Source organism: Anneissia japonica, unplaced genomic scaffold (assembly GCF_011630105.1).
Source record: "Anneissia japonica isolate Jap-2015-1 unplaced genomic scaffold, ASM1163010v1 scaffold1587_len1432017_cov164, whole genome shotgun sequence".
NCBI classification, from domain to species: domain Eukaryota; kingdom Metazoa; phylum Echinodermata; class Crinoidea; order Comatulida; family Comatulidae; genus Anneissia; species Anneissia japonica.
The window spans coordinates 1,065,483-1,086,906 of record NW_022713643.1 but is presented as its reverse complement, the minus strand read 5'-3'; the positions used below and the strand labels follow the sequence as shown (position 1 = coordinate 1,086,906).

At 34.7% G+C, this 21,424-nt stretch overlaps 3 protein-coding genes across 3 annotated transcripts; all 3 read left to right on the top strand.

Moving 5' to 3' along the window:
• Window positions 1-32: 32 nt before the first annotated feature.
• On the top strand, window positions 33-3,580 carry LOC117108683 (bone morphogenetic protein 1-like). The gene is made up of 5 exons (XM_033250787.1): window positions 33-326; window positions 454-600; window positions 1,255-1,492; window positions 1,962-2,107; window positions 2,568-3,580. Exons 1-4 carry the CDS (start codon window positions 38-40, stop codon window positions 2,095-2,097), a joined length of 810 nt encoding a protein of 269 aa, XP_033106678.1. The 5' UTR covers window positions 33-37; the 3' UTR covers window positions 2,098-2,107; window positions 2,568-3,580.
• Window positions 3,581-8,268: 4,688 nt separating this feature from the next.
• Window positions 8,269-9,806, top strand: LOC117108703 (kappa-type opioid receptor-like). Its single transcript, XM_033250814.1, has 2 exons — window positions 8,269-8,345; window positions 8,536-9,806. Exon 2 carries the CDS (start codon window positions 8,565-8,567, stop codon window positions 9,528-9,530), a length of 966 nt encoding a protein of 321 aa, XP_033106705.1. The 5' UTR covers window positions 8,269-8,345; window positions 8,536-8,564; the 3' UTR covers window positions 9,531-9,806.
• Window positions 9,807-16,897: 7,091 nt separating this feature from the next.
• On the top strand, window positions 16,898-18,346 carry LOC117108701 (neuropeptides capa receptor-like). The gene is made up of 2 exons (XM_033250813.1): window positions 16,898-16,999; window positions 17,316-18,346. The coding sequence occupies exon 2, from the start codon at window positions 17,344-17,346 to the stop codon at window positions 18,310-18,312; it is 969 nt and encodes a 322-aa protein (XP_033106704.1). The 5' UTR covers window positions 16,898-16,999; window positions 17,316-17,343; the 3' UTR covers window positions 18,313-18,346.
• Window positions 18,347-21,424: the final 3,078 nt, after the last annotated feature.

Here is a 21,424-nt window from a genome sequence, read left to right as displayed (position 1 = left end):
GAGCAATATGGGGCTAAAACAGAGAAGGATATAAGTTATGACACTGGGATATATGAAAGATGAAATAGGCCTACATGTAATTAATGCTATGTTGAACATACCTATGGTATGGAAGGCTGAGTCCGCCAAAATTATGACAGGTCAAATGTCAGTCACGCCAGGTGGATTACTGTTGTTTATATACTTTTTGAACAGGTTCTGTGGACAAACGCTCCCTGACGACCTGTCGTTCACTGAAGACGTCGTTGTGGAATTCACCACGGACAATGTCTACGAATGGACAGGTTTTGCGCTCAATTATGTGGTACTCGAGTCAGAAGCTGATGGTTAGTATATACATTTTCAAAATCATTCCGTCAAAAATAATAATCAATGACGTTGTATTTATTAGAACTAATTTCTAAGTAATTCTTCATGCAAATTATTACTATTATTTTCCCCATATCTACACAGATTGGAATGAATGGTCTGAATGGTCCGAGTGTTCGGCGACTTGCGGTACAGGGAGTATATCACGTACGAGAACTTGTTCCGGTTCATACTGCCTAGGCCTTGGCTTACAGGAGACATCATGTGGTGATTTGTCACCGTGCGAAAACCGTAAGAATATTATCTTTCAATTTGAGCGCCACCCCAAGGCCCTGAACGGATTCTCTTTATCCGTGATCACCCTGCGTTTACATATTCCTTCATGGATTACAAAACACAACGTAGATTATTCGGGCTAAACAATTACGTCCACACTATCAAATTTTATGTGACTGATTACTTTGTGATGTGCCAATATACGGTATATTACATCTGAATATGAGCATACCAAAGTTATTTGTCACATAAAATGTGTAGTTTGGACAAAGCTTTAGAATTCAGTGGACTACGTGACGTCACTTTGTTGTCGCGTATTACCGATAGCTCCCAAATTACCCATCCCCAATAGAAGTTTACTTATAGTTCTGTCACATGCAGCTAAATGCTAATACAACATTATGTTATGCGACTTGTGAAACGTAAATATGTAGGTTAGAAATTTTGTAAACAATTTTTAATATGATCAAAACTAAACTCTTTTTTCTAAGGTTTTCAGTCAGTTACCGTATAGGTCAATTCGTAGTTTGAACTGCGCATGCCCGTATCAAGGTCAATCGACAAAAATAAACGTATACACACAACATTGGTTTATGTCGTCTGACCTTTGATAGGGGCATGCGCAGTTCAAATTACGATTTTACATATTAAGTTAATTATTTTTTATAGGATGTGAACCTGCAATGACTCACACACAAAACTCAAATGGTGGAAGAATTAAGTCGCCAGGTTACCCATTCCAGTACCCGAAGAAATATTTCATCAATAGAAAAGTATATTGTAATATCACGATCGATGTTCCAGCCGATAAGAGCGTCACGTTCTCCTTCAACGATCTTGATTTCACGTGCTGCGATTATGATTGCATCTTTGATAGACTGGTATTCATCTATGATAATGAGAAGACGTAATTTTTTAACTTATAAACTCTACCATTATCCTATAGTATTAGTATTTAAATTGATAGTTATGTTTTCAGTGATTTGTTTTGTCACATGTTAAGGGTCCCTAATGATCAGCTTCTGCTGGATGAATCACCCTCATTAAATATGGCTCAAATAAATAAATAAATAAATAAATCATTAACATTATCATTATTTATTCACATCATTTTCCTCGTTATCATCCTCCTCCTCATTCTCATAAGTATCATTACCACTACTATTGTAATTATCATTATCACTATTATTATTATTATTATTATTATTATTATTATTATTACAGTATTATTATTATTATATCATATTGTTATTAATATTATTATTATTATTATCATATCATATTGTTATTAATATTATTATTATTATCATTATTATTATTATTATTATTATATTATCACTATATTATATCATAACAATGGCATGTATATATTTCAGCAAGGTGTGTCGTAACGATGTGTCAACGACTTTGGAGTACGGTAGTGGGACTGTCACTGTTATATTTAGAACCGTCAATAGAGACTACGGAGGCATATACAGCAGAGGCTTCGATATGCTGTATACTTTTGAGTAAACTATCTATGGTAAGCTACTCTCTGCCAACAAATCAAGAAAAACCTCAAAAACTCAATAAAAATTTTGAATAGCTCATCTACAGGATCAAAATATCTCATTCACTTAAACCAAAAACAGGTTGAATAATAGGCCTATTTCTTGCTGATTTACAAACATTTTACTATAAATTTCAAATATTGATTAACAACCAAATTAAGATACTGATGATGACGATGATGATGGGAATGATTATGTCATCATAATCATTTTTCATAATCATGTTAAGCATAAGTTACCCCTTCTATATTGTGCCGTATTTATTGTTAATGCTTGGCGAATAATATCTCTCGATGGCTGATGAACCAATTAAAATTGAATTGAATTGAATTGAATTTGTTGCTGCTGATGATGATGACGACGACAAGGTGATGAATATGACAACGAGTATGGTGACGATGAAAAATAATAATTGTATTTACTATTTTTCAGATGAACTATGGAAACGACAAAATCGGATGATAATCTGTATAGCCAATGCAACGAGAATTATCACACTTAAGAAATTAACATAATATTAATAGAGTAGATAATTTGAATAGTGAGATAATAAGAATGTTAATTAAACGCCAGCAATGTTATTACACGCCTATTAGCTTATATATATTCCTTGCGATTGCGTCAATGCGAGCTCTATTAAATTTAATCTGAAATTCATTTTTACCCCAAACGCTAGCAATGTTATTACACGCCTACTGGCTTATATATATTCCTTGCGATTGCGTCAATGCGATCTCTATTAAATTTAATCTGAAATCCATGTTTACCCCAAACGCCAGCAATGTTATTACACGCCTATTAGCTTATATATATTCCTTGCGATTGCGTCAATGCGAGCTCTATTAAATTTAATCTGAAATTCATTTTTACCCCAAACGCTAGCAATGTTATTACACGCCTAGTAGCTTATATGTTCCTTGCGATTGCATCAATGCCAGATCTATTAAATTTTATCTGAAATTTTAATGTTTACACCAAACGCCAGCAATGTTATTACAAGGCCCACTAGTATTCCTAATACTCGCGTCAATGCGAGCTCTATCAAATTCAACTGAAAATATCAGTGATTGCCCATATATAGATATGATATTGCATGATCATTCCCGTATACATAAATGTGATATAACAACAACTTGCCCATATAATGGGTCACATAAAATAGGACTTAAATTGCTAAAATAGAACCAAGCGAAGAAGACGACTAGTGCGCTTCCAATACACTACGTTTGAGCATAGAGCAAAGAAACAGATTGAGCTACTTAGAGAACAGTATTTTAATTAAACTCAAGTTACGAGACTCCAAATAGCACATTGTTGTTTAGAGAAGTGTACTGTAGGCCTACATTTGAAATTTACTTTGGGAATTCTAAATACATTGTAATAATTAGGTGATGGTAACTATTAAAGCTACAATAGAGAAATAAAGCAATGCATGAGAAAAGCAATAATGTATTCTGTCATTGATTTCATTTTAAAAAATGTTGTGCGTCGGAGATAAACATCAAGAAAGAGTTGACTTATTTCAGAATAATTCTTTATGCTCTGAAATTGTCAAGCCTTCGTTTGGTTTTTGAACGACGTTCTATATAGTAAACCATCGCATGGACTAGATCGTATATTCAGTAACTTTCTTATGTAAGGGTCTCTTCGTGTCTACAAGCCACCTGGTAAACGGCTACCAGTTACTATTATAGCGAGCCAAATTAAAAATAGCAATAAAAAAATATAACAACGATTAGAATTGAGAGTTTCGATCAGGAGATACAGAATGAAAGTTATGCACAGATATAAAAGATAATAATTACCTTTTACTTTGGTATGTTTTTGTCATTTATATATTTTTTTAATTAATTCCATGATTTATTCAAATAATTTATATTTCATCTGTCGATGTCTTTAAATGATATACTGTTTATGTATACAACATATCTGTATTTATCAAGAAGGTGTGATTTAGTTTGTTTCGCTTTATGAAATGTTATGTTAGTATTGTAAAAGGGCCAAGCCATAATACACATTATTATTTTACATGGGGTCGAAGAACGAACCAACGAACATATCGGCCTAACACACTGCGAAACTGTATTCCTATGCATTGTAGTGTGTTGTATAAACATTTCTACGTATTATACTTTCATGTTTGATAGCATAAAGCAACGACAAAATGTGTATTGTTTCTTCAAAGTGAAAATACTGTGGACAATACAGTTTTTAGAGTAACTACAATCAAAATAAAAAGCCAAAAATTCACTGAAAGTATGTAAATAACAGAATTTAGATTAAATTGAATATTTTGGTTTGCTAAAGCTTTACCAGTTTCACTACGATTTGTCAATGTCTCAAAAACATAATGGCCATAAAGACTACTCTTGAATGCGCAGCGGTAAACTGCCACGTAGTTACCGCGACACACGCTAGCTAATACTTCGGCTTGTGGTAGTTTAACATGTTTACCCACCATGGAAATTATGAAATATTTAAATCGTAATGATTTCTTCGAAAAGTTTTTAACATCATTGTTTTTGTAAGAAAATAAATTATTAATGGTTGAAATAAGCTACTCATTTCATAAAGCGATTACCATCTGTAAATCTGGCCGGTTATTCCATCAAAATGTGAACACTTATAATCATCCGTCAGCTGTATATAGGAATATTAAATTATATTATTATATAACAAGGAGTTTAATATTGAAGTGTGCCTAATTTAGTAATTTTGTATGCAATTTCTTTCAACTTTTCCCGCAATTCGCAATTCGTACTGACATCATCTGGCTCTTAGTTTTGTCTTGGAATGCAGGCTAAAAATAATGCACAGAAGAGGGTATATCTTTTAGATCTCTGGCAGCCTAGTCTCGGGCAATATTAATGTCATATCAAAATAGTGATGTCAGACATAAAAAGAATGATGGGAACTTACATTCTACTGGCGTTCGAACCACCACAACGCCTTTCGGGCAAGTGGTATGACGTTCGCCGTATATGTGAAAGTTCCGAGGTTCGAGTACCGGTGGAGACTGAGTTTTTTTCCTCCTCTGTTACATTTCAATATATTATTCATTGCCATATTCCACTTGTCGATTCAGGGTTTTCCCCTGTGTCTTTAAATCTTATCTCATTATATATATAAATATATACATATATATATATATATATATATATATATAAAGTATATATATAAAGTATCTCATTCGAGATCCAGTCAGGAGTGGCACCAGCGGGGTTCCCCCTCCCCGTGGGGAAGAAAAACCACAATTCGTCGGGAAGAAAAAAAATTATATGTATTTTGTACATATTAGTATACTCTAAAATAGATTAAATAAGCCCTTGAAACCCCTAAGTTGTCAAAGTTTTCCGGGATCACCCCCTGCACCACTTTCGGAACATGTTACGTGTCGTATATATATATATAAATCATTAATACACAGTTTAACTTTAAAAAGTTTAATATGCAAAATATTAAAATATTTAAACTGTAATAAAAAGTAATTCAAAGATGTAAGAGATGTCGTTTAAGAAGATCAAGAAAGTCATTTCTAAGATGTACTGGTTGTAGCTATTGGGACAGTTTGGACAGTCCCACACAATTTTTCTATCGGTTCCACAAAGAATGGGTTGAAATTTGAAAATTTGGTCCAGATTTTTCATATTTTGTGTAAAATAATTTAACTTTTAAGAAAATGGGTCCAGATATCTCATATTTTGCGTATAATTGGTACAATTTTAAGAAAATGTGTCCAGATTATTCATATTTTTGCGCAAAATGGAACAACTTGGAAATGAGTTATTAGTGCGAGAATTTGAGATGATCAGTATGTCTATGATTAATTTAAATGAGTTCAAAATTGTCGATGCGAAAATGTCCATATATAAGCAATTGGAAACAAAAGAAATACATATTGGAACCTATGTTCAAGAATCATTATGTTGAGTTGTGTAAGACGATCGTGATAACTTGGGCTGTCATTGAATCTGTAACAATATTTTACTCATTCCACGTTGCACTTGTTTATGATACATTTCTGGTGAGGGGTCCAAATATCTATACCTTTTTCGATAATACGTCATCTAACTAATGCCAGGCTTTTCTAATAATATTCCTTTCCCCACATACGTTAAAGAATGAAGAGAACCAAAATTCTGCTGGTGCTCGAACCACCACAACGCATTCGTGGTCAAGTGATTATGACGTTGGCCATGTATGTGAAAGGTCCCAAGTTCGAGTGCCAGTGAAGGCTGAGTGTTTTTACTTCTTTGATAAATTCCTCTTCTGTTATATTTCAATTTATATATTCACTGCATGCATTATTCCACTTGCTGTTTTTGGGTTTTCCCATATGCTTTAAATCTCATTTATACAAAAGTATCCAGCAAGTTGAAAATAATGCATCGAATAGGGCGTATCTTATAGATCTCTGGTTTCTTAACTTAACTCAATAACTCAAAATCAAAACTCATTTCATTGGCTTTAAACAGAATATATCACAGCTTTTAAAGCCGCTACGCATTTTTTTTATATTCTAAGCTAATTTGGCTTAGTTAGGTTTTCTAATACTCACTGTTCCAATCAGCTCTGACTCACTTTATGCAGCCCACGGTTGGAGTTGGTTGAAAATAGCACCCCTAGACAAAGACAAAAATTATGTTTTTCAAAGTGTTTAAATTTGGAATTATTCCTGACGTTCAATCTTACATCAAAAAGGAGAGAATGGCAAATACCATGAAAGTCTACACCCATGAAAAGTACGGTAAGCAATGATGTAAAATCACCGTATACATAGGCCTAATTCCCATTAATTGTATTCTCAGACTTATTATATTTATTCTAAATTGTATAAATTTGACATTATGTTGTTCAATTTTTAATTAACTAAGATCAAAAAAGGTTTTTTGTGCATTTTGGGAGGAAATAGATAGGGTACCAGGGCGTGTCAAAATCCACCTCAGCCTCATCATGGGTAGGGGTGAGGTGAAACAAATTAAGGATGGAGCAGCTTTAAATGCCGAAAATAGCACTGCTCAGGACTTAAATATTACATGGTTGAGGCTGGGGTTACAACAAATTTCAAGGGTTTTAACCTGATATAACACTGTTAAAATTTCACACTGTGAAAATTGCTATCTCAGACGGTTTCAAACGGCTTCCGCTTTTTCAAAGGGTCTTACTTGACAGTATTTTAATACAACCAATTTTATTAATTATGAAAAAAAATGCTAGATCTGAATCTTTTAGGAAATTTTATGAAATCCTTGAATTTAATGAGCGTTTCTTTTCGAAAGTGGTGGACTGATTTTGGTGCAAAATGCAGCATGTGCTTAGAAGTGCTTTGGTGCAGCGGGAAAGGTGGTGAGGTTTCATTTCCTCGATGTGAATTTCGCTCATTATCTACATTGCTTCTCCCAAACTATACCGTACCTCCATGCTCCAACCAAGAGTATAAATGGGTATAGAGGGGTTGTCGTCTCCTTCGCTGATTACCAGCAGCAATACTTAAAGCATGTGGAGTCAGTGACCAGGAAAAAGAACTGCGATTTATAACCTCAAGGAAGGGAGGCGTATTATAAATGCCTATACCAGTACCAGTACCGGTATGCAACCCCAGGTCCTAGGAGAATGGGAATGTACCGGTACTGGCACGATTCCGAGATAATCTCGGCCACATCTTGAGGATTGGAATATATTTTTGTTTTTAAAAAAATAGTAAATTTGTAATGGTTTCAGATCATAGCTCATTGAACTGTTTATGTGACTTGTACATATTAGTTAAGTTGATACTTTTAATACAGTAGTCTTATATACACTGATGAGGAACGCAGGCACGTTCAAATATTTGTTTAATCGAAGTTATATGTTTCAGGATTCAACGACCAACATTCCCAGCGAAATACATGTAAATATAGACATTGATACGATAAAAATCATATATATATATATATACACCGTATATAGCCTATATATATATTAACGTGTGTATATATAATATATATAGGCCTATATATGATGTAAAAATGCTGAGAGATGGACAGTACAAAATTAGAAAGACGGTATCACGTAAGCATATATAATTTATAGATTTTCATACATGTTAGTGAACAGAAATCATATTAACACATGGCAGGAAATGACAAAGAAACCTTACGTTCTTAAAAGATTCAGCTTTAATTCATACAATACTAGCAAGTGGAGAACACTCGAAGCTCCAATTTACAGGTACATGCGTTTTAGAACCTTTACTTTTTTTGACTGTGGTGTATTTTGTTTTATGGTGTAGTGGTTGGTGACTGGTATGGTAGTTGTGTGCGATCGAGTACGACTTGTTGTGATTATCATTTTTATTAATATTGGTTAATACATTTAGGCAGTCAAACTGTTATTACATATTCTCACATTATTCCAACAGAAAAAGATTACTGCTCCACTGGAGTCAAAATGTTGGCTAACGGATCCTATGGAAACTTAACAAACTACGCTGCTTATTATTATACTGATTTGGACAAAGTTATTATCACAATCATTATGCCAATCGTGGTCACCATAGGTATCATCGGCAACATAATGACAATTATCGTGATTGCAAGTAAAAAATGCAAGTACACATATGTTAACATATACCTTGCAAACTTGGCAGTAGCTGATACTTTGTACTTACTAGTGGCACCTACTTGGATTTGGAACTCTTATGTTAAAAGTCCGATACATAATTGGTATGATATGGGTGAAGGGAGTGATTGGTTTTGTCCGTTCTATTGTTTTATCAAGGGAGCAGCGATAAAAGTTGCACTCTTCACAATTTTATGGCTGTCCATTGACCGTTATATGGCAGTTTGCAAACCTTTGAAGTTCAGAAAAAGTGGATTTGGAATTTGGACAAAATCTATAAAGATCTGTGGCATCATATGGCTCCTAGGTTTGTCTTGGAATGTGAGTTATCTCGCTTCATTTTCCGCAAAATTCGTTGTTTTTGAAGGTTTAAATTTTACAAGGTGTACACCTCGAAACCAGAATTTAAGCAATATTCTATTGTTCGTAGAAGTAACTATAGTTTTGTTAGCGTTCATGGTCGTGCTATTTCTTTATACAGCTATGTTGATCTCATTACGAAAGGCACGTGTTACTTCAGCTAATTCGACCGGCAAGAAATTCAGATCTAAATCAGAAATGAAAATATTTCTGACATTAGTTGTAACTGTCATTGTTTATGTTGTTTGTGTTTACCCGAAATATCTATACACGGTATTGTTAACATATAGAATTACAATCGACATTTTACCAATGAATATCTTTAATCTTATGTGTATTATAAATTCATCGGTTAATCCTTTGATATACAATGTATTGAATAACACCTTCAGACGAGCTTTTCGTGACGTATACTGCAGATGTAATCAAAAGTAAGCAAACGTGCCAGCATCGGCGGCCGCTGGGGAACAAGAGGAGGCAGAACTCCCCATCGGGGAACCTTGACCACTCGTCGGGGAAAATTTCAATCATTTCGACGAGGGGTACTGCAGGGGAAAACTATTTTACAGAATGATGCCATTTCAGAGCAGGTGCATATTCTTTTTTTCAAATAGCATGGACGTCTAAAAACTTCTCACCTTTAGACTATAACAATAACTGAAGTTGTCTATAAAGTACTACTAGTGTTTTTATTTCATACGTTTACCAGACTAGCACGGCTCCATCTACTATCATATCGTTGTCGAAGAGTCTCAAAACATAATTTTCGTATTCGACTAGTCGTTCTACGTTAAAACACGCCTGAATACACAGTGGTCAAATTCTACACAACGAAAACGACCAGACGAATAGAAAATATAATAGCTGCTGCGTAGTTAATGCGACATACGATAACGTAGTCAAGGTTACTTCGAATCGTGGTTGGGTTTTATCGTAAACAAATATTTTCATGTAGTTTTTTAATTCTGATGGCCTACAATTTGAGTTTATGAGGGCAAATATTATAATTATTATTTTCTGAAAATTAATCTAAATTAAATTGTTTAAACTAGATCACTGTCAACTTCTTATATGAAACAAATTTTTTTTAAATGTATTTTTTCCCTGATTTAACAAGACAGTTTTCTCAGACAAGGTGAACGTGTACTTAAGAAATAATATACACATTGCCATTGCGATCTATTAGATAGAATATAGAAGCCCCCCTCTTTACTTTGCAAAAGTAGCCTCGAAAAGAAACCCATCTCAGAATTACGGAACTTGGAGCAGGGCTTCGCTGCACCTCCTGAATATAGTTATATAGCGTCGAATGATTAAGTTACCTCGTAACTTTTTTTGTGAAGGTCACAGGGGTTTCGAACTGTACGAGAGCAGCTTCTAGAGCTGCGTTACAAATCATTAAAATTAGTAAAAGTAACAATCAAATCTTCACAGATATTCTATTGTAAAATATCGATTTGCTTGACTTTTACTTTTGTTTTTAAATACTAGCTTCTTCAATATCTTTTGCTCTATGATTAATAGTAATAAGAATTTTACCGTGGTCCATACACAATCTCTTTTCAATTTTATCTATGTATTTTTGGTAATCTAGCTACACAGCAAGGCGGAGGACGTATACTGTGAACCCCAAACACAGAAGCTCCGATTCTACCTTATGAGACTTTACTTACCTCATCGAGAAAAGATGAGAGACAAAAGACAAAATTTAAAATTGTTTAAGTTTCAAGCGTTTGCTGCTTAGATAAAATCCAACTGTCATAAGCACTAGTATGTATGTGCTCTTATTGAAATGTTTAAATTCAGCTATCATAAGCGATAACACTGTACATATTTTAAAAACTTGCACTCGCCATTTGCTCGAGTGTAAACTTGCACCTGCTGATACAGTACTTACTCTGTACGTAATTCAGCTTGTATCTCACGGGAGACTGTAGTCGCAATACCAATTATTACAGTATCATAAGCATTTAATTCAACTTAATGCTTTTGCAATTGCAATATAAAATTTCACTCAAAAAAACTACTACACAATGTCTAACTTGTGCTCTCCATGATGAAATTTAATTGAATGGATGATGAATTGTGAAATAAGTTCCTTTTATAGCATAGGTATGATGAAATACTCTATTTAATTATTACATATTACATAGGCCTATGTTGTACAACGAGTATGATGTTTACAATAATTAAAATGAAATAATAATAACGATATGAAAATTTTCTTGTTTATTATCTTATATTTCAATTTTAATGGAATTTTTAAATTTTTTCTTCTGGATTTTAATGTTTTTATTGTCTGTTTTGAAGATGCTTTTCTTTTTTTTTTAATGATGAAAGATAATATAAGTTCATTCGTATTCGTATTCGTACAACTGATTTTTTAAGACACAAAAAGCATATTTGACGAAAAATTCGAAATCCGTTGATGAGATACATATTTTTTAATATTGTATATTGTCAATTGTACAACATATCAAGACATTTTTTCGTTTGCTCCGGAGCCTGGCTTTTAATTATTATTAGTGACTGAATAAAAACATCAATTGATCAGTTGGCTGAGTGGTTCCTGTTTCTTGTGCTAAAGGTCCCCGGTTTAATCCTGGCTAGCTTCGAAATTTTTTTTTTCAAAATTAAAGAAAAGGAATGTTTTATTTATATTTTTAATACTTAATGTCCTTTGATCCTAAATCCCTGAACACCATAAGACTCTGCACTATGCCAATGCATATGTGCAAAGGACAATACTGTGCTGTGTTATATGTGAGAGAAGTAGTCTTTAAATCGATTTTTAGGTTTGTTACCTTGTGTGACATTTGACCCCAAGCGATGAGCACCCTATTTATAGGAGGTGTCACCGGTTATACTGACCCAAGTTTGAGGTAGTTGTTAAATACAACGGGTTCAGCCGAGGGGGCGTGGCTTGTATGGTGACACGTCATATATAATAGAAACGTCAGACATACACCATGTGACCAATTTGACGTTAGCTAGCTGGATGAGGCTTAGTTTATGTATAGGTTTGTGCTGCTGCTGTGTTACGGCCGAGTGACAGACGATCGGGGGCCCACAAGACGCGATTCTATTTCCAGACAATTGGGCCCAGAGTATGGCCGATAGTGTAGGTCTACGCCCCTTTAAGCCTGGGCTAGGTCGGACTCGACCAGGATGCCTCTTAAGTAGTCTGAGCAGAGAACAGTGAAATAATGTAATTTAACTGTTCCCTGGTCTGAGGCTTAACCAAGGCATAGTCCTAGACAGTGCTTACAGCAACCGGCAGCAGTCTGTCTAGCAGTGGCGGTGCCAGCGGGGGCCGGGGGACAATGGGGCTTAAGCCTCCACCCCCACCAGACAAGTCAAGGAGCCTCCAGCCTAGCTCGTCGGGCAGTCCATCCAAAGAAAAAAAATAACTTAAGCCTACATCAAGCCAAAACATGTCTTTCACAGTCGTTTCCGGCCATCCAGTGGTTCCTAATATTTAAAAAAAATTCATCTCCCAAAGCCTCCCCACCCCCTCCTCAGGCATACAAGCTGAAGCCCCTGTCGGACAGCTTAGCTCCCCCCACCTCCCACACACAGAAAATGTATCCTGAGCAGTCACTTTCATAGGACTTATGCAGAATCTTGTAAGGCCCAGGACTGAAGAATCTCCACTAAATACAGTACACCTAAATGTTATTTAATACATAACATTTACACAATACCATGTAATTGCAATATAGACATTGGAAAGTTAATATAGTTAATTTAATTAAATATTTAACATTCTGTTCCCCTTCTTCTTTTGTGTAGAGCCGGCAATTTTGTGAAACACACTAAAAAGTGTTGATCTTAACTTCAGCAGTTACCGGTATGTTGTAACAAAAGTTGTAATTTTAATTTATTAGGCCCATTTTCTCTTCCAGTAAGTTAATTTGTTCATGGGATTAATGTTGGAAAAATCTACAGACTAAGTACGGTATTGTAGTACTAGTAGTATAGGCCATTGAGGTGGGTTTTTTTTCTGTGGCCTAATCCCTACCGCTAAAATAAGATTAATTATGCTTATGTATTATTTCACTCTGTGTAGACCCCATAAATTGATAATATTCTTATCTAGAGATCCTAATTTTGGAAAGAAAATACATTGTGTAAAGGTACATTAAAATAGCCTAATTCAATTCCCTGTAATAGTACACTACTACCCGATGAAGTCTTCTTGGATAAAGGCAGAACCCCTTCCAAAATTAAGGATTGTGAAGCGCCAGTATCGCGTAGTATTCTCACAGGTACTTTACTATCAGAGTCCCCATTTATGGAAACAGAACCATGTGAAATAAATGGTGAATACTCACTCATTTTAGGGCTTAAGAGGGTATTATCCCCATTAATGACATTAATTTTGGCATTTTTCAAAATTGGTTCCCCCAATGGATTACCAATAAAGCCAGTCGGTTTTGACTCAATCTTTTGTATTCGCTTCTTTACGTTTTAGCGAATAACATTCAGACATAATATTATGTCCTACTTTTTTAGAATAGCTGCACCGCAAACTCCAACTAGCCTTTTTATCCTCAGTGGATACAGGTTTTTGGTCCCCTGACCCTTTACCAGTTGGTTTTACTACCAGAAGAAGGTGAAGGCGAAAAGGGTTTACCTTGTGTAAAAGCCCCGGGTTTTTGTGGGTTAAGGCATAGTCATCTGACAAAACGGCCGCATCCTTAAGGGTTTTGGCCTTCTTTTCATCTAAATACGTTTTAATCGCTGGATGCACACACTGTTTAAATTGTTCGACAAGGGTCAATTCCCTAAGTAATTTATAATGTTTGTTAATTTCTTCCGAGGTGCACCAGCGATCGAACAGATTTTCCTGTTCGCGCGCAAATTCCACGTAGGTCTGATTACCACTAATGCGGTAACTGCGGAATTTCTGCCGATAGGCTTCTGGAACAAGCTCATATGCCTTTAAGATTGCTTTTTTAACAATATCATAGTCACTAATTTCGGTGGTATTTAAAGAGGCATAAATATCACGAGCTTTTCCAGTCAATACACTCTGTAGGAGAAGTGTATATTTATCTTTTGGCCATCCTATGGACAGACCAATTTGTTCAAAATGCTGAAAATATTTGTCGACTTCAAATTCTTTAAAGGGTGGAACTAAACGAATATTTTAACTTAAATCAAACTTGGGCTCTGCTTTGTCCCTAGATTTAAGTTCCATTTCCTTAATTTTAAGTTGGAGATCTAACTCCATTTTAAGCTTTTCCTTTTCCAGTTCTAGCCTATTTCTTTCGGCATTTAGCTCTTGCTCTAGCTTATTTTTCTCTGCATTTAGATCCCTGCCTGTAATTGAAGTTTCATCTTCTGTAATTCTAATTCTAAGGATGGTGGAGCGGCTTCTTAAAAAATATCGTCATTCACAAAGGACTCGATGATGAGGTTTCTTAGTTGTGCTTTACGCATTTTTGGGTCCCCAGCTAAGTTGTTGCTTAATTATTTCAAGAAGGTCTAACTTTCTACATTTTTCAAGAACGTCCAGAGAAGGCGATTCAGTAAACTCTGCCAACACAAAAGCCATGATGCTTAAATTTGAAAATTAAAAATATTGAAAATGGAAAGAACATAAAACAAGTGGTTAATTAATGAGCCAATTAAAAAATGTTCTGTTCCCGGACGAGCCCCCACTTTCTGCTACGTTACGGCTCAGAATAGCTAACAGAGAAGAGATCACAACTTTTGTGTATTTATAAAATATACATAATTTATTTATTTACAATGCGATTATAATATGGTAATTAAACAAAGATAGAAATTAAACATATAAATGAGCTTAGAGGATGGTGGTGGTTAGAACCTGAAGCAGCAACTTAAGTACTTTACTTACAGATCAGAGAGGAACTGAAGCCGGACAAAATAACAAAAGGTTGTTTAGAGGAACAATCTAAGTAGGCCTATAGTCAAAAAATGGATGAAAGTATGTACATAACATAATTGTGATTAAATTGAATGTTTTAGTTTGCTGAAGATTTCAGTGTCAGTCTCACTACTGTGTTATTGTTGTCAATTTGTCTCAAAAACATAATGGCTATATTCGACTGGTGGTTCTTTAATACCTGTCTCTTATACACATCTAGATGTGTATAAGAGACAGGAGTAAAACAAATTAAAATAAGGAAACAGTACTTTCCTAGAAAATGTTGAGTAAAACTTAAGGTCATAAGAATACTAACTGCAAAATATTATATAATTATATAAAGAAGTTAATTAAAGATAGACAAGGATGTAACAATTACACATGTTAAGTAACTATTGTTTCATCAGATAGGGATTTTGTAAATATTGAAGTCCGTCGCCACTAGACGAAACGTTCAATAACAGAGAGTGGCATTACGCCTACAGCCTACGGACATATTAATATTACGGGAACTTGTAAAGGGAGGGTTTTAGCTATAATTTAAAAAAAGTATTTATTTAAAATCTTTAAGCATTTTGTAGGTAATAAAGGGAAATAAAAAGAAATGCTCAAGAATCACCATTCTAAATACTATTAAGTCAATACTTTAAATTTAGTAGTCGACTATATAATGATGTGGAACGCAGGCACTTTCTAAATATTTGTTTAATAAAATTTTATATTCCATATCCCAAGAGTCAATTTATTTTGTGTTGCAAACAAATTATCTATGTGGAATATAAGTGACACCACATTTTACATCATATTAACTATCAAGTTTTTTTTTAAACGCTAAGATATACAGTACAAAAATATTTAGGAAAGATGTATCACGGAAGCATTAAATAATTCATAAATTTTCATAATTAATTAGCTATTTCACAGTAATAGCCACATCCCATACAATATTTTCTTTGCAAGGTATAACAAAGATTTTATTGTTTAAGATTCAAATGTTTAGCATGACAAAAATGTCTCAAATTGAATGTAATATTTTTAAATTGTATATCAAGGATCGACTGAGCTAGTTGTCTATAATAATTATATTGGACACTAAAAAGATAAAAAAAACTACAAAAAAATTACTTTTTCTTTATTTAAACAATATGAATTTTGATGTTTTTTTTTATAACAGTTGTAACATTTGTATGTTAAAAAACTTTAGGGAGTTCAAAATAATTCAATATTCCTAAAAAGTACCGGTAATCTTTCTGTTATTTTTGAATGTTTATCCAATTGGTGAATATATTATATAGTAAGAAATTATTTTTTAAAAAAATAATTGGTGATGTAGCAATTTATTTTACCTGCAACTATTATTGACGCAATGTTCAACCGTTACAAGGGATTTGTGGTATATTATAATACAAACATGCATGTATCTTTTGGAAAGACAATTTGATTATATTTTCACAAACCTTTTTCAAACATTGATATCATAGCTTTTGTTACACAGAGTTAGGCCTAAATCTTCTGTATTCTATTTTCCATGAAAATGTCAGTATGTCATGTACATTTACTGTGAAATTGCTCAAATGTTAATAAGCAGAAATCACCTTAACACATGGCAGTAAATGGCAAAGAAACCTTATATTCTTAAAAGCTTCATCTTTCATATATAAGATACTAGCAAGGAGATAACACTTGGAGCTGCATTTTAGGGACTGGTGTGTTTTACAACCTTTACTTTTTTAATTGGTATATTTTATATTTAATGGTGCAGTAGTGGTGAAGGAAGAATAGATGGTGTACGATCGAAGCGCGGCTTTTTGTGATTGTCATTTTAATTATTAGCTTCAACAACGTTGAATATGCATGATATGTTTCCCTGAATTCATCTGGGGTGGTTAATGATTCATGTGCTATCGTTTGTGGAGTGTCCACAGCGGGGCCCCACCTGTTCCTTACTCGAGACAACGTCGTTGTCTTTTACAGTGCACGGTAGTAGAGCCGAGGACCTATTCTGAGGGTAAGTTACCGGAGCCCAGCATACTGCCTAACACAGTGCCTGCGTGCACCCGGGTGTGACAGCGACGTTGCTTTCGACATCGGTGAGGGAGAAGCTCTGTTCTGGATACTATACCGATTGCGCAAATGCTTTTTCGGATCTGTTTTAGTTTAAGTACCGTAGTTTAAGTTAAAATTTATTTACTGCTTTTTTTCTTTTTGTAAAGTGCATTGAGGCTTTTTGCGGAATGCGCTATAGAATTATGGAATTATTATTAACTGGTTTATATTTTTAGAGAGGCACATATTAATACATATTCTCGTGTTTTTTTCAACAGCAAGAACAATACTGCTCCATGAGTCAAAATGTTGGTTAACGCATCCGATGGAAACTTAACAACAGACTACTCTGCTTATTATTATACTGATTTTGACAAAGTTGCTATCCCCATCATTATGCCGATCGTGGTCACTATAGGTATCATCGGCAACGTAATGACAATTATCGTGATAACGAGTACACAAGTTATGCACACAAGTGTTAACGTATACTTTGCAAATTTGGCAATAGCTGATACTTTTTACTTACTAGTGGCACCTCCTTGGATTTGGAACTCTTATATTAAAAGTCCGATACATAATTGGTATGATATGGGTGAAGGAAGTAATTGGTTTTGTCCGTTCTATTGTTTTATAACTGGGGCGGCGACAACAGTCGCACTCTTCACAATCTTATGGCTGTCCATTGAACGTTACATGGCAGTTTGCAAACTTTTTCAGTTCAGAAAAAGTGGATTTGGAATTTGTTCAAGATCTATAAAGATTTGTGTCATCATCTGGCTCTTAAGCTTGTCTTGGATGGCAAGGCATCTTGCCTCAACTTCCGCCAAAATCGATGAAGTTGAAGGACTACATATTACAAAGTGTGAACCTAGTGATTTGAATTTCAAATTAATGTTCGTAGATCTACCTATCATTTTTTTAGCTACCATTGTCATGGTAGTTCTCCATACAGCGATGCTGATCACATTACGAAAGACACGTGTTATTTTAGCTAACTCGGCCGGCACCGCCAAGAAATACAGATTGAAATCGGAAAAGAAAATTTTTCTGACAATAGTTGTAATTGTCACTGTTTATTTTGTTTGTATACTCCCAAAATACATACATGTTTTATTGTTACATTATACAAATACAAGCAACATTTCACCAATGAATATTTTTAAACTTATGTCTATTATAAATTCATCAGTGAATCCTTTGATATATAATGCACTGAATGACACCTTCAGACGAGCATTTCGTGACGTATACTGCAGAAAATGTAACAAATAAATAAGGAATCCTGCTAGCAGCGTCGGCGGCCGGAATACAGAGGAGGCGGAGGAACCCTTTGGGAATCCTTGACCTCTCGTCGGGAGTATAATTATACTTTCATGTTTTACTAGCATAAAACAAAAATGGTACGGTACTGTATCTTCAATCAATGAGAATACTACTGTCGACAAAAGGTTGTTTAGAGGAACAATCTAAGTAGGCCTATAGTCAAAAAATGGATGAAAGTATGTACATAACATAATTGTGATTAAATTGAATGTTTTAGTTTGCTGAAGATTTCAGTGTCAGTCTCACTACTGTGTTATTGTTGTCAATTTGTCTCAAAAACATAATGGCTATATTCGACTGGTGGTTCTTTAATACACGCCAAATGCGCAGTGGTTATAAAGCCTATACTCATTTATTATAATTATTTTCTGAAAATTTATTATTTTGCTAAACAGACCAATCGACCAATTGTTTTGGTCACTTGGATAACTTATTGTAAATAACGCAATTGTACGTTAATTTTTTTTTTCGTTGTAACGAAGTCTATTTTACGAACCAACCGAACTTCTCATAAAACACAAACACAAATATAATTTTCCTGATTTTACCGGACGAAGTAAACGTTTACTTAAACCTTATTACCCAGCATACATCTCGCAACATGCATCGAGGAATTAAATTAAATATTCCATTAGAGAAATCAATGTATTGCCATTGTCGTTACAAAATAGATCAATATCTCATATCAATGAACCATTCCGTCGTGCCAACCATAGGTGTTGACGAATCAGTTCAGGGCCATGCATCACACTTGTCCTCACAAATGCACGCGCTTTAGTAGGCCTTCGCCTAAGATGAGGTACCTTATTGGGCCGTTTTAATGGAGCCGTTAATTTAGAAAAGCAATCGAATCCTTATAGGTTTCAACTACACCTATGCAAACTAATGAAATATTTAAACCGTAATGATTTCCGTTCCAAAAGAAATGTTTTTAACATCATAGTTTTTGTAAGAAGATGAATTATTAATGGTTGGAACAAACTACTCATTCCATAATGACATTGCCATCTGTAAATCTGGCAGGTTACTCCAGGTTGACTCCATCCAATTCCAATTAATTAATCCGTCAGTTTTATATATAGGCATATTATTATATAAACAAAGAGTATAAACGTGTGCCTGATTAATACTTGCGTCTGCAATATTTCGTAACTTTTCCCGCAATTCGTGCAGATCTTATAGAACATTTTGTAAGGGCAATCTTTCTAAAGCTGATCATATTCATACCCGATGTTTTTCGAATAATAGTAAGAAAGTATGTTGGATGCATTGGTATAGAGCTACTATTAATAAAGTGCTTAGAAATAACACTTGTCTACTGTTTATAAATTAATCTGGTGAAGAAGCCCATCTCGAAAAGATTGTAAATAAATGTCAAAGAAACAGAGATTAACAACTTAGAAAAATACCTGCTTTATGGTTTATGTAATGTCAGTTAACACGAGATACAAGATCATTTAATTGTCACTGGTCTCAAATTGCAGGAAAACGATCGCAATGGTGTTGGCGCTTCTGCAATAGTCTGTCTCTTCTGACTTTTAGTTTCTGTGTAGCCTAGGATAGCTTTGTTTTTTTCTTGTTTTTCCTTGTTTTGCGCATAGAGACCATGTACTTCGCGCTATAAGTCTCCAACTATTACCATTACCATTACCACTCTCAGTTCTTACAAGTTTTCTTAATGCTTATACAAAAAGGCCTAATTAATACGAAGGACAAAAAAGACAAAAAATAGATAAATAATACAAGATTAGTAAACTGCAAAAAATATAGTACAAGTTATTGCAAAAGGACAATTATCTGTCAAAGTTAGCATTGTAGATATATACTGAGCTGTGACAATAAATTAATCTATTATAACAACTCCCTGATCTAATCTTTTCTGCCTCAGTAAACCAGCCGTTTGTAGGCTAAAACAAATGTACAAATCATACACAAGGCATGCGTATTGCAATAGGCCTATCGTATTCATTTACCATCAGCCTCTATGCTCCAACGAAATAATCACAACAGCGACGCGGCTATTGAGCACGACGACTGAATTTGCAGGTTTACTTTTTACGCGACTTGCGACCTGTAGGTTACCTGGCGTTATTAATCCTATAGACTGTGCTCCTTGCATGGAATGTAGAGTATTTAGGCCTAGACGGATTACGGTGCGAGAAAGAAAAACATGAATGTGATGATGAGAGCAGTAAAACTTGGTAGAAATCAATACACTACAACAAAGTTGAAAATCAAACCAATTTGGAATTCAACGTAGTGATGCAACCAATTCTATTATCGGCAGAATACAGTAAGTATTAATGCTTCATTCAATTTAAGTCTCAACGATATTTCAAAATTGACTTTGAATCATGATTGAATCCCATCCAGGTAACCGGCGATAGTAAATGCGTCTACGTAGCTTAATTTATTTTTATATTTTGTCTTTAAAAAAGATAACTTAAAATTAAAAAAAAATCGTCAAAAAGACCATGAAAGTATCACCAGCTATACTTTATTTATACCGCGCTCACCTATTGAAAAATACATATTCAATAGTAGTTAAGCATTTTCTAGACTATGTATGTCTATACATGAAGGTATAAAATATACCTCCATTGTCTATATATAGTCATGATGTGGCCTAATCTAGCGATGTTAAATGTAGTCCGATTTATATATTTAGTCTCGAGTTGTGACTAGCTCATACAGTAACTTTCTTTTCCCCTAATGGTCTCTTAATATCTGAGCTACCCGGTAAACCGGTACCAGATACCGGTATCTCTCGTCTGTCCACAACAGGGGCTATACATGGTCATTCATGATGTGATGTCATCATAACCATATTGAGGCATGTCACACAGGCCCGTAGCAAGGTTTTTCCAAGGGAGGGGGGGGGTGAGGTTCTGGGCGTGCGGTCGACAGTCGAAGCCCCATGTCTGTGTCTGGGTGGGTCGTGCAGTGCATTAGTTTGGTTGGAGGACTTATTTGGGAAATTTAATAGGGGGTCGACAGAAAAGATTGGGGTTCTCCCGAACCATAAACCCTCCCCCCCCCCCCCCCCCCCGCCCCGGCCCGC

Coding starts and splice junctions, on each gene's coding strand:
- LOC117108683 (XM_033250787.1), top strand. CDS start 38: ATGACACTGGGATATATGAAAGATGAAATAGGCCTACATGTAATTAAT. Junction 327..453: donor ACTCGAGTCAGAAGCTGATG/GTTAGTATATAC, acceptor ATATCTACACAG/ATTGGAATGAATGGTCTGAA. Junction 1,493..1,961: donor ATCTATGATAATGAGAAGAC/GTAATTTTTTAA, acceptor TATATATTTCAG/CAAGGTGTGTCGTAACGATG.
- LOC117108703 (XM_033250814.1), top strand. CDS start 8,565: ATGTTGGCTAACGGATCCTATGGAAACTTAACAAACTACGCTGCTTAT.
- LOC117108701 (XM_033250813.1), top strand. CDS start 17,344: ATGTTGGTTAACGCATCCGATGGAAACTTAACAACAGACTACTCTGCT.